Below are 18,034 nucleotides of genomic sequence, written 5' to 3' on the forward strand. Positions count from 1 at the left end.
CAGAAGGAATCTTGGAGAGGAGAATGTTCCAGACTTCTTTTGTGAAGTAGAGGGACCCACAAAATATTTCCAAAACTAAAATCTCCCACAGAAACATAAGCTAACAGAAGAGATGAGAGCTGTGCTGTTTTGTACTCAAGTGTGGTGGTAGCATTTGCCTTTCCTCCATCCCAAACGGGCCAAAGGCTGGCAAATCCTAGTACACAAAATAGTACTCCTAGCCAAGCCTTCTATCTATTGTACCCAATGTCTGCTGCTTAACAAGCAATGAGGTGGGGCCCTTTGCTTTCGGTGGGGTAACTTAGGACAAGAAGAAGAGACTGGAGATGAAAAAGCCTATCTATTAATGCAAATGGAAAGATGTGGGATATCTAAAGAAATAGATGCCAGAAGCCAGCCAGAATGGGCATTTCTAAACAATGTGGAAAGGCAAAGTGAAATATGTCCATTTATCCAGGTGTGGGCTCTCCCTGACACAGGAGTACAGAAAATGAACAGGAAGAAGACGGGCAACAGGGGTAAGAAAATGTATCCTTGAGAGCATAATCTAAATGCGCTTTCGAGTGTGGTGCACTCTAATGCTGTCAGGCATGCGTCAGTGGATATGTTTCTCCAAAAAACCCACCTGACAGACTATGGACAAGCAGGTTAATAAACTGGACCATTAGGTGAGCCCTGTAAACAGCTTCCTAAGGTTTTATGATACAACCATATGCACCTATGAAAAGTTCTAGCTACCAAGTGTGGTGGGTAGAATATTGTCTCCTCACAAGATGTCCATATCCTAATCCCAGAATCTTTGAATATGTTATATTACATGGCAAAAGGGATTATAGGTTGTTAATTGTCTGACCTTGAGATGGGGAAATTATTGTGGATTATCAAGGTGGGCCCAATCTAATCACCTGCATCCTTAAAAGTGGAAGAGAGATTCATGGAGACACAACATGAGAAGGACTGTACCTGTCATTGCTGGCTTTACAGTTGAAGCAAGGGGTGGAGGTGCGGGGAGGGGGGAGCAATGAGCTAAAGAACACTGTTGGGAACAGCCTTCCACTGGCAGCCAGCAAGCAAGTGGGAACTTTGCTTTTACAAACACAGGAAATTGAACTCTGCTAAGAACCAGGATGAACAAGGAAATGGGATGCCCATCTAGAGCATCCAGAAAGGAACGCAGGATGCTGACATACTGATCTTAGTCCAGGGAGACTCATGCTGAATCTGTGACCCACAGAACCATGAGGTAATAAGTGTGTGTTGTATTAAAGCCACTAAGTTTGTGGTAATTTGTTATAGCAGCAAGAGAAAATTAATATACCAAGGCTTGAGAAATTAAATTGATAGATGGGGTAAGAGAGCAGCTCTTTGAAGAGATTAGAAATTTGGCTCTAAAATAATGAAATATATAGCTAAGATAGATGATGCAGATGTATTCAAATGCTAGAACAAAGGAATAACTACATGAATTTGGGAAAGTTTAAATTCATAAAAGGCAGAATCACTAACTAGATATTGAGAGACCAGAAAAGGATGTTGGGAAAGAGTCACTTATGGATGTTGAGGGCAAGAATGGAAACTCCATTCTCTGTGGCAATGTGTATGCATCACATACATTTTACATCTTTTCAATAATCTATGGGTAAAATGCTCAGGACAGCATTATTGGGAAACAGCCTGATGAACAGAGTATAATTAACACGTTTTAGTACATTCCTTAATGTTAATATATAATATACATGTTGCTGTAAAAAAACCCTCATGGCCATGGAAAGTGTTCATAATAAGTATAAAAATCATGGCACAAAACAGTGTGCTACGTTTTTATAAACAAATTTATGTATAGAAAAAAACTGAAGGTAACTTCTCAAAATATTACAAGTATGTTGAGATACAGAATTACACATTTTTTACCTCTGAAAATCTATTTTCCAAGTCATCTGTATTAATATGTAATTAGAAACCTAATAATTTTTTAAAAGCATGTCTATACTTTTTTGTTTTGGAGACAGAGTCTCACTCTGTTGCCCAGGCTGGAGTACAGTGACATGATCTCAGCTCACTCCAACCTCTGCTTTCTGGGTTCAAGCGATTGTCCTGCCTCAGTCTCCCAAGTAGCTGGGACTACAGGTGCCCGCCACCACACCTTGCTAATTTTTGTATTTTTAGTAAAGATGAAGTTTCACCATGTTGATCAGGCTGGTCTCAAACTCCTGACTTCAAGTGATCCACCCGCCTCAGCCTCCCGAAGTGCTGGGATTACAGGCGTGAGACACCAGGCCTGGCTTATAGTAGCCCATAACTACTAGGTTTTATTACTTTGAGTAGTACAGGGTGAAGACACACATAGGAAAGAAGAAATTTTACAGTTTTTAAATATTTGTTTTTTTGGTAGGGTTTTGCTCTGTTGCCCAGGCTGGAGGGCAGTGGTGTGATCATTGCTCACTGCAGCCTTGAACTCCTAGACTAAGCGATCCTCCTGCCTCAGCCTCCTGAGTAGCTGGGACTATAGACATGTGCCACCACACTTGGCTATTTCTTTTTATAAAAATTTTTGTAGAGATAGGGTCTTGCTATGTTATCCAGGTTGGTCTTGAACTCCTAGCCTCAAGTTATCCTTCTACCTCAGCCTCCCAAAGTGCTTGGATTATAGTTGTGAGCCACTACGCCCTAATAAGAAATTTTCGACTTCTGACAGCACCCTTAACCTTTGGAATATTTGGGTTATCAGTCAGGGCTGGAACTAGGGTAAAACAACGGAGGCACTCACCTTGGGTGTAAAATTGAAGGGAGTACCAAACCCCAGTAATCAACTTCACCTTGGGTGTAAAATTGAAGGGAGTACCAAACCCCAGTAATCAACTAATATCCTAAAAGGTGATATTTTAAAAACCCAAATTAATGCCCCCCCCAAATCCATGATACACAAAATATCAACATTTTAAATAAAGACAGTACCCTGTCATCACCCCTCTTCCCCTGGCAAAAAAAAAAAAAAAAAATCTATGCAAAATTCACAGTTCCAACTCAGTTTGACAATTATTTTCTAAAGCTGTGATTCTCAAAGTGTGGTCCTTGGCCCAACATCGTCAGTTCCCCTGGGAATTTGCCAGAAATGTGGACTCTCAGGCCCCACCACAGGCTACTGGATCAAACACTGACATACTCTTCAAGCCCTCCAGGTTTCAGAACCACTATGGTAAAGAATAGAAGATAGGTGGCATTAACAGCAGTATTCAAAGGCAACATTCAGAAAGTGTTTGCAGGTCAGGTGTGGTGGCTTGCACCTGTAATCCCAGTACTTTGGGAGGCCAAGGTGGGTGGATCACTTGAGACCAGCCTGGCCAACATGGTGACACCCCATCTCTACTAAAAATATAAAAATTAGCCAGATGTCATGGCACATGCCTGTAATCCCAGCTACTCAGGAGGCTGAGGCAGGAGAATCACTTGAACCCGGGAGGTGGAGGTTGCAGTCAGCTAAGATCATGCCACTGCATTTCAGCCTCAGTGACAGAGTAAGACCCTGTCTCAAAAAACTAAGTAAGCAAACAGTGTTTGCTACAGAGCCCAGCCTATGCTAAACATTTTACATGCTTGGAGGTCATTTTTAGGACCTCAGTTTTACAGATGAGAAAACTGAGCATGAGCAGGGTTAAGTACATGGCCCCCGGTTGCCCAGCAAGGACAAAGTGGACTAAGGGCTCCCATCCAGATCTGCCCCACTCTCAAGTCTCTTCTGCGAGCGTTTGCGGAGACAGCTATGCAAGTGAGAAGCAGCAAAGATGCAGAGCACCCGAATGTCTGGGCTTACCCTCCGACTCTGACTCTTCCTCCTCTTCCTCCTCCTCCTCTTCATTGCTTTCATCCTCACTCTCTTCCTCTTTGGCAATTTTCTGCCGGGCACTCTTAAACACTGACTGTAAAACGATGGAGTCTTCATAGATCTAAATAGTCAAAGGGGTATCAGTTAAAACTGCAAGCTGAGGGCCTAAGATTTAAAATGGCAGTGAACCCCTCCTTATGCAACACACAAGCTTACTTTACATGAATCTTAGTAGAAATGTCACCGTTAGCTTTTATGCCCACATGAAAACCCAAGAGCAAAATGCCACGCCCAAATACAGACATACAAATTCATATACAAAGTCCAAATGCAGTTGAAATTATTTAAAAGTGCATGGATGCTTAGAGGAGAAGAGTAGATAAAATATCCTCATATTGGACAACAAAAACGGTATTTTTAAAAACCACATTTCTTATTTGGATTGTTCTACCAAATACTGTGGTAAGACAGTGGTAAAGCAATCTTCTTTAAAATGCAAAGCCCCTAGCAAGTGGGGGCTATTCCTTATTACTGAGTTTATCATTAGCAGCCAATACTCATCCAATTAACACTTTATTTTTAATGGATACACCTATCTGAGCATGGCCCTGGGTAGGTGCTGAAAGATAAAAGTTCAAAAATGGTCCTTTTCCTAAAAAAAAATTGAAAATAGAACTACCCTATGATCCATAAGCCCCACTTCTGGGTATATAAAGAATCACAAGAGGGGTCTTGAAAAGACATTAGCACACCCATGTTCCTAGCAGCAGCATTCACAATAGCCAAGAGGTGGAGGCAACCCACGGGCCTATCGACGAGTACGTGGATAAGCAGGTGTGGGCTATGCATTTAATGGAATACTATTCAGTCTTTAAAAGGCAGGAAATCCTGTAACATGGATTACACTGGAGAATATTATGCTAAGTCCATAAGTGCATAAGCCAGTCACAAAAAGACAAGTACTCTATGATTCTACTTATATGAAGTATCTAAAATAGGCAAATTCATAGAAACAGACAGTGCCACGGTGGTTGCCAGGGGCTGGGGGAAGGAGGAGATAAGAGTTATTAATAGGCACACCGTTTCAGAGTTGCAAGACAACAAAGTTCTAAAGATTTGTTGATTATGATAAATTTTGTTATGTCTTTTTATCACAATTTTTTAAAAATTTAAAAGGAAAATAAAACAAGCCCTGCTCTTTAGGAACATATTCCTTTTATTGTAAAGAAGACCTACACGTTCAAAAGAGTGACCGGGCAAATTGTGGTATGCACCAAATGAACAATATAGGCAGTGAGTATGACTATGGCAGAACAAAAGACCCACAAGAGAGACACAGGATGGGACCATCAGGGCAGAATTTGCCAGAGGCATCAGAGTTGAGCTGGATCTTAAAGGTGAGAAGAATTCCTTCAGCAGTGAGAAAGGAGAGGGGCTTTTTAGAAAAGGAAAACAAATGAGAAAGATGAGGAGGCAAGAATACAAGAGATGCATCTGGGGTTGTATTGATGTCAATTTCCTGGTTAAGATATTGTCCTGGGCCAAGTGTGGTACTCAACGCCTGTAATCCCAGCACTTTAGGAGGCTGAGGTGGGCTGATCACGAGGTCAGGAGTTCAAGACCAGCCTGGCCAACATGGTGAAAGCCCATCTCTACTAAAAGAAAATACAAAAATTAGCCAGACATGGTAGTGCATGCCTTAATCCCAGCTTCTCGGGAGGCTGAGGCAGGAGAATCACTTGAATCTGAGAGGAGGAGGCTGCAGTGAGTCAAGATGGCACCACTGCATTCCAGCCTGGGCAACAGAGTGAGACTCCATCTCAAAAAAAAAAGATGATGTTTCCATCTTGAGAAGTAAAAGGTACACAGAATCTCTCTGATCTTAAAGAGTAAAAGAAATGTAACTGGAGAAGCAGGTGATTATGGTATCAGTCTGAACGGACTATGGGCTGTTTAGGTTGAGGAGCAGCAGATGAAGCCAAAGACTTATATTAGACTTCTGCAAGCAGTCTACAGAGATAAATTCGTTCTTTGGGGAACCTCAAAGCTTGGGAAAGGGGCAGTAAATGAACAGGATAGGAAGGTGGCTAGAGAAAGACAAACTAGCGTCCAGATGGCCCGGGGGAGAAACCCGTCAAGAGGCCACTTAACACCTCATTTCAGTTGTGACAGTGAGACTGAAAACAGGAAGGTTGTAGAAAAAAGGACTGGATGTATATCATAATAATGCCATATTGACATAAAGAATCCAAATATCTATCCAGAGACTAAAATAAACTGTCATTCACAAAACCTTCTTTGTTGATTCTTCTACTTTCTATGTCCTGGCTTCCAGCTTAACTTTCCTTGGAGAGTGCCTTGAGTAACAGAAGGCTTGCTTTCAAGACCTCCTGTTTTGGTCAAGATACTACTGCTATTAACTTAGAAATTGTTTAGGTCTGTTCAAGGCACATTCTGAAGATTTCTATATTCTCCTGTTTGATGACTGAAATTGATGTGCAGGCTTAAGGAATTTAAAGGTGGTTTGATATTGCATTGGTTGAGGGGTACATCTTTGTCTTTTTCTTTCTTCTTCATGGGTCTGAAGGCACCAGGCCAGACATACAGACAGGAAAAAATTCCTACAAAATGTGACAGTAATTGAGGTGTTATTAAAGTGCCCTCCCTTGGTTATTTTAATAAATTCAGATCATTTATATACTCTTAGACTTGTTAACTATGGAGAAGGGGAGTAAAGAGAATTGCAATTGGGCTGATAAAAAAGATTAAAAAGCAATTAGAGGCAGTGTTTATTTTTTTCCTATAGTTTGTTTTGTCTTACATTCTAGTAGTTTCAGCTCCTGATGCAAGAGTACAATCGGAAAAATAAATGTAAATATAATCAAATATACAATCTCCAAAAAAGCAAAAATGCTACTGCCAGCCTTTCAGCATTACCTTCAATGATTTACTTGAATCCCTCCTCTAATTAGAATATAAGCTTTGAGGCCCAGCACAGTGGTGCACACCTGTAATCCCAGCACTTTGGGAGGCCGAGGTGGGCAGATCACCTGAGGTCAGGAGTTCGAGACCAGCCTGGCCAACATGGTGAAATTCCATCTCTACTAAAAATACAAAAATCAGCCAGGCATGGTGGTGGGTGCCTGTAATCCCAGGTACTTGGGAGGCCGAGAGCAGAAGAATGGCTTGAACCCGGGAGGCGGAGGTTGCAATGAGCTGAGAAGGCACCACCGTACTCCAGCCTGGGAGACAGAGTGAAATTCTGCCTCAAAAAAGGAAAGAAAAAAAAAAAAAAGAATATAGGCTTTGAAGAGAAGTGTGAGTAGGCACTAGCACAGCTGTGGTACAAAGGTAATTTGAAGATGTCAAAGCCTCTATTTTCTTACATAGGTGGCAAGGAACATAGGTTTTTAGTTATTTTTCTTCTGCCACTAGCAATGATTCAAAAGGTAGAAAATGAATTATTTTACTTAAAAAGAACATGGGCACATTTACAGTTAAGAACTTTTAGACAACTGAAGACAGACCTGGGATCCTTCCAGGTTGAATGTCTGAGCGTTGTGACAGAGAAGCATGACATCCTTCTCCAGGTCGCCCAGGCTCCGGTACTTATGATTACGAATCCTTTCCTAATGGAAATTTTAGAGAAGATGGAGAAAACAAAGAGGGAGAGGAAAATTCAGCAATCATTACTCAGTTACCGAAGCCTGATTTTCCCTCTGTCTTCACAGCATAAAGCCCTGCCAGGGCTGTGGGACTGCACAAGCCCAGGGGGCGCCATTCACCAAGTCCACCCTCCCACTGTCATTCCTTTTGCCAACGAGGAGCATATGACGGGAAATAAGAAGAGCAATAATGTGGGCGGGGGGAGCAGAGAGCCTGAAAGGTCTTCAATAAAATGCAATATAACATGAGCTCTCAATGTGATTAAGTAACATTCACAGAAAAGCACAAGGACATCCCAACCTTTCCTGTGGCGAGGCCTGGGTGGGCATCAGTGGTGGTCAGCTCCAACTACAACCATTTCAATGAATTTACACTGCTCCTTTAATTTACTTGAAGAATAAAGTTGGTAAACAAAATATCTACCTTTATTTTTTTGAAATCCACTGGCTTTCTAATTAATTCATAGTATTCTGGTAATTCTTTCCTTGAAGGTAACTGAATGAAGACTTCACTGAGCTGTCGCCCTGAACTGTAGGATGGGTGAAACAAACAAAAACAAACCACATCAAACACAACTGAGGAAAGGTTTTATTTTTATTTCAGAAAATGTCAACAAAGCAAATTATATTCCATGCATATAGATATGGAGCTTTTTAAGTCAGGAAAAATCCCACAACTGTACTGCAGATTAATGTCCCTTGTGCTAATTTCAAAATCACAGTAAAACACAATTTGGTCCCCACTTCTGTCACACATACGATATGGAAAATCTACTGTGGATTTCCCTTTCAGAGCAAATATATCTCTTTATTTTGATAGAAATATTTAAAATATCCTTGTTAGCTAAAAATTTCATTTCTGAATGAATTGGTAAATATATACGTGTGTGTGTATATACATATAAACACTTTATTTCCATACTCCTTTGTTTTCAAATTCACATAGTATTTAGAAAGTAACTCAAAATATGTTAGAATATACTCTGGAGATTCAAGTGAAAGGCTTTCGTATGTACCTAGTGACTGACCATCTTCTTGGTCTTATTCCTTTTAGGGTATTTTACATACTGTAAACCACACATACCTTTATTATTATTTGCCAGAGGAACCCCTTCATCTTGCCTAACTGCCCTTCTATGTGTGTGCAGCAATTTAGGTGAAAGAAGAACATGTTTCGCAAGTGTGGATGCTTCACGTTTCTGGGAGTAGTGCTATACCCTCCCCCCCAAATTCATGGTAGGTTTATTTGAAAGCAGGTTTAACAGCAACCAATGCTTAGCATTTTTGTAATTTTCAAACACAGGCTACAAAGCAATATGAGCTTTTAACATCACTTACTGTTGGAAGCAGATGTGGTTAAAGGCACAAAGAAATTCACAATTTAGGTTCAAGATCCTAATATCTGATTTGGCCTACCCAGATCAATAACAGCTTGTGGTGTGTGATACAGTCATTTTTCACAAAAATCTCACTCCCCTTATGATGCCATCTCTACTTCCTTTGTGAAGCCAGAAATATCAAAAAATAATCATAAATCCCTGCCATGAAAATTTCAGAAGGTGATTCTAGGAGCTTGTGAGAATACTAGAAGGCAGTGGCAAAGCATCAGTGACAATATGCTGTTTTAATCCATAGTCCCAGTTGTATAATTAAAAAGTAATCATAATGACAGTTATCATAAAAAAGGCATGCGCAGTAACTCAAACGGTTGCTTAGCAACCAGCAGGAAAAATGCTGAAGTGCAAAGGGGCCTGCATAAATTAACCGAAAATCCTCTGTCAAAGAGATGGGCTAGTTTTTCTGCTACACTGGGTCACTGTTGTTTTATTTTTTTAATACACATATGGGCCTCATAAATATGAAAATCAGGGGTGAACACAAGAGGTTTAAGAAGATTGCATTTTACTCAGGAATTGGATTTTTGGGTCACTGTGGCAAGAACCAAGGTGTTCTCTCACCCTCTCAACCACCTCTACCCCTCGCATCTCTTCCAGGATCTCTTCCAGGTTGAGAAATGCATTCATACTTCCCTAACTTATGCCAAATAGTATATGGCAAAAACTATTTTATTTACCATCACCTTCAACACAGGGCCACAATTTCTGGTCTGTTCTTTTTCTACCATTGTGAGATTTATACACCCAAACATTTTACCTGTTTGAAAAGGTGCATATGAAATGCAATGACAGTAATTTGTAGATATGAACTGTTCAGTTTCTATGAGCAACTTGTTTAAAATTAGCATTCTCTATAACCTAGCAGCAACCCAAAAGTCAGATCTCTTTGTAATTGCGGATTTAACACCTGACCCTCCCTCAATGACATCTTCATGGTGTCATCTTCTACATTGCCAACAGATGGTGTCATTTGTCTATTGATGGATTACAGGCACATCTTTGTACACCTGTGATGGACATACTCTTAATTTCAACTGTGTTACTGGTGAAATAAGAAATAAGCAGTTTGGACCAGTAGTGCAACAAAGCTCTAAGGGGTAAAATGGCTAAAACAATCTTGGTGTTACATCTCTGTCTTCAGTAAGGCCCTGAAAATTCTAAACCCCATAAGGAGACGAGTCCCGAGTTCTCTATGCTCATAAAGAGAGCTGAATGCTCTCAGACTTGGGGTCAATACTGTACAATGAGGAATAAACACGTTTATTCTGTTTAAAAAATAAAGGCTCACTGGACTTAATACACCTATTCCACTTTCTTTTCTCTTCCACAGAATAAAGGACAAAGGAGGACCCAGAAGTTATCTATGGAAGACTTCATGGGACTATGTTGTTTCCATCATCATTGAAATATCTCAGAGTCTGGCTTCCAAAGCCCTCCAGGATATGTCCTCATTCTCTAAAACCCCAGCTGGTACCACCAACCTTCTAGTCAGGAGAGTCTCTCTTGTGTACCCCCAACTTTCATGGCCAATCCCCTCTTTATGACCCATTCCAGGTCTCTAGGCCTGACCTCTCTCTTCTCTGTGGTTTTTTCTCTTCTTCAAATATTTCCTTATCCATCCGGGATCAAGAACCCATTGTCCATAAAAATGGAGGAAATTCTCCTAAGTATCAACTCCACTTACTCTCAGTCCCCTCATTGCTCAGAACCTAATTCTTCCATGTGTGCTACTGTTTCTCTCCTCCCCACAGGGTGGGGATTGCTTACAGACATCAAACTCATCCCCCTCCCTCCCAGAGCAAGGGCTTGGATGGCCAGCTTTGGCAGACAAAGCCAGGAGGTCCTGGGCAGTACCTAGCTTCCACGTCAACTACAGAATGTATTGGGGTAGCACGAACACTTGCTAATTTATTTTTTCCTAAATTACAGGTTAAACAAAAGTAAACAAACAAAAAAGGAACTGAAGCAGCCTGATAGTTTTGGATTCTTGTCATTTCTTTCTCTAATTTGAGCTGAGCAAGGGCTTTTTTAATATACCTTTTCAAATGTGGTAGTTTTCTATGCACCCTCCCACCCTCGGCCAGAAAGTTGCTTTTTTCCTTTTTAAGTACAGAACAATGGTCTAATTGTACCATGGTGTTTACAGAAGGTGTTCTGTTTCTGTTAAAATGTGTATCCTATCCCAAGGTGTTTTCCATTATGTCATTTTACACAATTTAAGGCCTAAATATAAATTGTTACTTGGAAAGTGCACTACTTCCCAGACAAAAATGAGACCCCCTCCCCAAGACCACTGATGGCCTGTGACATCAGATGGATTTTACATAATGATCTACCTCAGACCAGCAAGTATGGCTCTGATAAGACATGGGGTACGTGCGGGAGGTACAACCTGAAATACAAGTTTAAAGGCACTCACTGGTCTTACATTTCACAGGTGCTTGTGGACAAGTACCTCTCCTCGCCATGGAAGTGAACAGACACAGCGACGTGGCCATGATACCATAGAGCACGAGATGGAAAAGCGCCACATACCACTGTGCAGCAAGTGGTAGTTTGAACTCCTGTATGCATGGCTTATTATACACACGCTACTGAGATTTAATTCGTTATGCTTCATCTGGCAACCGGTTTTTTTCTCATTACCTCCACAAACCAAAAGGCATTTTTCTCATGACTTCCACAAACCAAAACTGTAATTCCACATCTATACTATGACTCTGAACTGGTGACTGCATACATTATAAACTTTACATAAATGTCAGCTTAATTTTGATTATATTTTAAGCTTAGAGACATGCTGAAGGCTGATATGCTAGTTAAGAAATCTACTTCTGGCCGGGCGCGGTGGCTCACGCCTGTAATCCCAGCACTTTGGGAGGCGGAGGCGGGTGGATTATCTGAGGTCGGGAGTTCGAGACCAGCCTGACCAACACGGAGAAACCCCTTCTCTACTAAAAATACAAAATGAGCTGGGCGTGGTGCCGCATGCCTGTAATTCCAGCTACTCAGGAAGGCTAAGGCAGGAGAATCGCTTGAACCTGGGAGGCAGAGGCTGTGGTGAGCTGAGATCACACCACTGCCCTCCAGCCTGGGCAACAAGAGCGAAACTCGGTCTCAAAAAAAAAAAAAAAAAAAAAAGAAAGAAAAAAGAAATCTACTTCTAGAATACGGGTTATGTCTTTTAATGATTTTTTTTTTTTCCACGACCAGACGAAAATTGTATTTAGTGAGGGTCTTTTGTTTTATGGTTTTTCTTTTTCACCTGCTCAAGCTGATCTGTTGACCAGAATACCTAATGGATACTGCTGAGAAAGAAATCTTAACCATAGCTGAAATAAATTCTGTTTATATTAATAAAGGTAAAAATGTGACTATCTTGCCTCAATAAGAAAATGATGTCATGATTTAGAATACTCACTTGAGGTTGGAAGGATTTTACCGAAAAGCTATCACAATCCTAAAGGAATCAAACATAGCAAAATCATTTGGGAAGAAAACTTAAAAAACTGGGTCAACATTGCAGGGCAGTAGGTGAAAAATGCTGCTCCTTTTCAGGTTCAGGTTCCTATGAAGTTTAATATATGTCATTGAAGACTTTACTAGACCACAGTAGTGCCCCTACTTATCAAGAGAGCCTGCAGAAACCTGAGCCAGTCATGAAGCAGGTGTTACAAGCATCTGCACTCCGTATTTGCTACTGAGATCTCTCATCTCAGCCTTATTGAGTATTGATTGCTGATAATTCCTAACCAGTTTGGAAATATAATTGCCCAGACCCTTGAAGCAAGAGCAAAACAGGGTGGGATGGGAGTAGACTTGTTTTTGGTCATGGAATTAGTAGATGTTAATATCACCCCAATGGTGGGGCACAGTGGCTCACATCTGCAATCCCCACACTGTGGGAGGCTGAGGCAGGCTGATCACTTGAGCTTGGGAATTTAGGCAACATGGAGAAACCCCATCTCTACAAAAAAATACAAAACTTAGCCAGGCATGGTGGTGTGTGCCTGTAGTCCCAAGCTACTTGGGCGGCTGAGGTGGGAGGATCGCTTGAGCCCAGGAGGTGGAGGTTGCAGCAAGCTGAGATCATGCCACTGTAGTCCAGCCTGGTCAATACAGTCGACTTTCTCTCAACACCACCAAAAAAAATCACCCCAATAGTCATAAAGGACTATAGATAAATAATGTTCCTGAGTTACCAAGACAAAGTTCCCTGTTAGGAGACTGAAAAGGGTTCACTCAGCTCAGTAAGAAAGGCACCAAGACTTTGTCCAGAGTCTTAAAAACAATCACACTCTGATGCATGATTTTACATTTGCTAATCTGCTCTGGGCTGAAACAGTTAATCATCAAGATGTTCATGACAGGATTACTTAAAATAAATAATTCAAAGCAGCCAAAATGTTTAACAGTTGTGGAAAGAACAAGTAATAGAATGCAAGAGAGTCTAAAATTATGTATTTTAAAGAAAAAAAAATGCTTGTTACGTCATTATTTAAAAAAAAAAAAAAAAAAAAAAACACAGGCCGGGCGCCGTGGCTCATGCCTGTAATCCCAGCACTTTAGGAGGCCGAGGTGGGTGGATCACCTGAGGTCAGGAGTTTGAGACCAGCCTGACCAACATGGAGAAACCTCGTCTTTACTAAAAATAAAAAAATAAAAAATAGCCAGGCATGGTGGCACACACCTGTAATCCCAGCTACTCAGGAGTCTGAGGCAGGAGAATCGCTTGAACCCAGGAGACGGAGGTTGCAGTGAGCCAAGATTGTGCCATTTGCACTCCAGCTTGGGCAACAAGAGTGAAACCCCGTCTCAAAAAATAAATAATTTTTAAAAAAGGATATCAAATTGTAAGTGCAGTACAACTTTAACTTCAACAGGGTTTTAAAAAAGGCACTGAAAAAGGCCCAGGAGGTATGCCAAAGCATAATGAAAAATAATAATGTACTCTTATTCACCAAAATGAAGATTTATGATTGAATGTAATTTAGAACCATTTTATCCATAAATAAAGTAGGTCCCAACAAACACCCTAATTGGGTTACTTTCATTGAAAACATGCTGTAAGTCAAATATCTAATTTTATTTTTCCAAAGAAATGATGTTTAAGGATCATATGACCAACTTTTATTTATATCACCACAAACAGCACGTTTTACCAATTGGCACTTTTTAACTATCACATAAAGCCAAACAAATAAACAGAATTATTACATAAAAGTTTTAATATGTGATATGTCGCAACCATCAGCATCTTCTGTTCAGTTTCTATGCATTTCTTCAGGATTCTTCCATTGCATTTATTACTACAAAGGTGCCTGAAACAGGACATAAGATCCAGAGTGTTTTCGTTTGTGTACGGTGGGGGGGACAAGCATTTTGAAAAAATGTTTTTGAGTAGATGTGTCAGTTATCACTTGGCTTTTGGAAACACTGACTTAGGATGGCTACTTTTCTACCCTCTTTTTCTCACTTGACATTTCATAATAGTGGGTGCAGGTACAGAACTCCACTGCCTATCTGACTAAACGTGATGATAGACGGACACTGGATGACCTGCAGCTTCCTTAGCCAGTTTATCTTGTAGAGTAGCAGCCTCCTGAGGTCAGAGCCTCATGCATTGTCTGGTGCATGAGCATTTCATGATGCTTCCCAGAGTGAGGTCTTCCAACTCTAGCCTTCCTACTGCTTCCTGAAGATTCCCAGTACAGCCAGAGGCCCTGGGAAGTCTTTCTACAGTTTTTGCCACCCCACCTTGTAGATGTTACACCTGTTCATGACTCAAAGCGTGCCTGTCTTTCAAAATGTAAGAACCCACGTTCCCTTCCACTGTATATTCTGTCCTCTGATCCTTTCCTGCCTCCCCATTTCTTTCTTTCCTTTTCTTTTTTTTTTTGAGAGAGGGTCTCACTCTGTCCCCCAGGCTGGACTGCAGTGGCATGATCAGGGCTCACCGTAGCCTCGACCTCCCAGGCTCAAGCAATCCTCCCATCTCAGCCCCCTAAGTAGCCAGGACTACTGGAGTATGCCACTACACCCAGCTACTTTTTGCATTTTTGTAGAGACAGGGTTTTGCCATCTTGCCTAGGGTGGTCTCGAACTCCTGAGCTGAAGCAATCCGCTTGCCTCGGCCTCCCAAACTGCTGGGAATTACAGGTGTGAGCCACTGTGCCTGGTCTTTGCCTCCCCATTTCTTAATGGTAAAATGCTTCAAAGCTTTTGGCTGAATTGTGACCAAATTAAAAAGCACAAAGCTTCTGCAGACAAAATCAAATGCCTCTCCATCTGTGCCCAAGTCCCACACGTTGCTTTGTTAAACGGGTGGGTCGTGGCAGGCACCGGAGTGCTGCTTTTTCCTACAATGGCTGTTCTAATAAATTCTCAAGAAAGACGTATTAGGTGTGATTCTAAAGGAATGAGACAGTTTTTTCCCCCCATGAATATACAAGGACATATATATATCCAAATAACTGCTATCTCTCAGAGCAATCCATTTTTAATCAAAACGTTTATAGAGTGGTTTGGAAAACAGTGTGTCAGCCCTGTAAGAAAATCCATTTTGTTATTTCCAGCTGAGCCTCCTTCCCTTCCTTCAGAGAGGGGTCCTTTATACTGGTGTGGGCCTGGAGCTTGAGAGGCAGAGACCCTGCAAGGAGGGGCTTCAGGGCCAGGCTAATGCTGGAAGATAAGGGGGAGCACTCTGTGTCTTGGAAAACAGACGGACTAAGTTTATTTGTGGGCTGCCCACCTGCTGTATGTGGGCATAACTGGCTGAGCACCATAAATAAGATCGAGTCACCAGGAGTCAAAGCAGCCTGTTTCAGTAAACGTTTAAAGTATCAATATTTGTAATGAGGGCAAAATAAAGCACTGGAGTCCACATCTCCCTGAGCAGATTCTCTCTGCACTAAATGTAATATTTGGGCTCTAATTCAGCATTTCTCAAAGTGTGCTCCACAGAACACTAGCTTAATGGATGAGTAACAGTGTCCTGTGAAAAGGGGATTCTTTGGTCAAATAAGTTTGGGAGATGCTGGGTTAAGCAGTTAAATAGCTGACTTTATAGCAAGACCTCCCAGGGCCTCCGGCTATACTGGGAATCTCCAAGGAGTAGAAAGGCTAGAGTTGGAAGACCTCACTCTGGGAAGCATCATGAAATGCTCCTGCACCAGACAATACATGAGGCTCCGACCTCAGGAGGCTGCTACTCTACAAGATAAACTGTCAAGCTTGATTCTGGGTCCAAACTATCAGAAACAGAGAATGAATGAATGAAGGTGCTTCACCTACACCTAAAATTTCCTAAAAGTGCATCTACTTGGTCACAGTGCTATTTCATGGTAATTCTCTATAATGAAATTAGAGCCACTAAAATGCAGAGGTGCTTGGGCTTGAGAGCTATCATTACAGCCTCTCGCCCTCATTTAAAGCAATACAAGATGTCTGGTACTAAAAATAAATTTTGCCTAAAAGAGCCTGTTGGCTGGTCCTGAAAGAGCGGTCAATACTAACAACATAATCACAACATCAAGGGCTGCTAATGGCTGAGTAGAGAGTTCAGCTGTCCTGTGATAGTGTATGCAGGGCCAGGTAACTACATACATGCACATGAGCACACACACATACATATAAGTGCCTTCACGCACACCAACTTTCCTGCCACCTGCATTTCTGTAAATGGCACCGCCGTTCACCGATCACTCAGGGCAGAGATCCAAGAGCTATGTGAGTTCTCTTCCTCTTCCTCCTCCTCTTCCTCCTCTCCTCCTCACACATCCAGACTGCCCCTAAGTCTTGTCAATCCTCCCTCTGGGTATTTCTTCCCTTGTCTTCCTACCTACTGCCACTTTCTTATTTTAAGGACTATCTTTCTCCACTACCTGACAACATTCTCCTAATGTATGCCTCCTTCGATCCATCCTTCACAGACTATCAGTGACATTTCCGAACACAAATCTCACTGTATCCCCATGATCCTCTCTTGGCTCTTTACTTTCCACTGCAGGGCTGATCTCAGCTCCCTGGGTGTCGCGCCTCCCCTCTCCCACGACAGACATTACACACTGGTCCCTGCACGTTCACGCCCAGAATTCAGGTGTGCTCTCCGTTGGTCTCCTTGAAACAGTGCCCCTAACAGTCACTGCGATGACTACAGACTGCCCTCAAGACCCCACTCCTAGAAGAGTACATCAAAATTCCTCCTCAGCTTGGTGTTCAAGACCCTCCGGGATCTGAGCTGAGGCTTCTCCAGCCTCACCCGGGCTGTCCCGGTCTTCCCTTGTCTCCAATGAGCTGGTCACACTGGTGTAGTCTCTAGAGGGGGCCTGCTTTCCATGCCTCCATGGCTACATCCCCATTCCCGCACACACCACCACAAACTCTGCCCCTCCCACCCATCCTCCCTTCACCCATCTGTTTGAGAAATTCCCACTCTGCTCACAGCCAGTTAGAAGCGCTCTCCACTCCTGCCCCATCCCTTCCCATCCCACCCTGTGTGTATGTGTCATTCATACCAGGTACTTGGCATTATTTGTTGACATAGCTCTTTCCAATTGTGCTTTAAATATCTCCATTTAATTCATTTTTTTTTCCCATTTTCAATACTTACAAAGAGCCTCTTTCGACCACTGAAGAAAGAACTTTTTAAAAAGTCTTCTGAAGAAAGGGTAAATTCATCGTAATACAATCTCCAAACACCATGCTGTCAGCTCGGGCTTACAGAAAAGGAAGTGTGTGTGACAGACAGCAAGGGGCAAGACAGACTCCAGAGAGCCCTGAGGAAGCAAACACCAAGCCCCTTGCTATGCCTCTGGAAATTACAGTTTAAATGTATCTTTAGTGAAAATGAATTTATCTAGTTCCTAACCATATACCGTCATATCATCTCCCCTCAAAAAGCCCGGGTATGGCACTGGGGACTTGCAATAAATAGCCTTTAAAGTTATTGATCTACTTTTCATGGTCACATGACCATCTTGACAGAAGAGGGGAAAGAGGGAAAGGAACTCCTGCCTGTCCCTGTTTCCTGGGCGGGGCATTTAGCTTACATCATGCCATTTCGCCATAAGGCCTCCTTTATTTAAACTGCCCAAACTTATAAAGTCAACTATTTGTTGTTTCAATCTCCAAGTCAGAATCCAAGCTGA

General features: G+C 41.9%; 1 protein-coding gene across 32 annotated transcripts in view; it reads right to left on the reverse strand.

Annotated features, from left to right (window-relative positions):
• Window positions 1-18,034, reverse strand: part of SMARCA2 (SWI/SNF related, matrix associated, actin dependent regulator of chromatin, subfamily a, member 2) — a 222,486-nt gene that overhangs the window by 3,683 nt on the left and 200,769 nt on the right. For all 32 annotated transcript variants that reach the window (XM_077966143.1, XM_077966133.1, XM_028835203.2 and 29 more), the window contains 3 exons: window positions 7,913-8,018; window positions 7,351-7,452; window positions 3,812-3,944 (listed from right to left, as the gene is read on the reverse strand). In XM_077966143.1, coding sequence (XP_077822269.1) covers window positions 3,812-3,944; window positions 7,351-7,452; window positions 7,913-8,018 — 341 coding nt within the window. The remainder of the gene's footprint in view (window positions 1-3,811; window positions 3,945-7,350; window positions 7,453-7,912; window positions 8,019-18,034) is intronic.

Source organism: Macaca mulatta, chromosome 15, assembly GCF_049350105.2.
Source record: "Macaca mulatta isolate MMU2019108-1 chromosome 15, T2T-MMU8v2.0, whole genome shotgun sequence".
Taxonomy (NCBI): Eukaryota; Metazoa; Chordata; class Mammalia; order Primates; family Cercopithecidae; genus Macaca; species Macaca mulatta.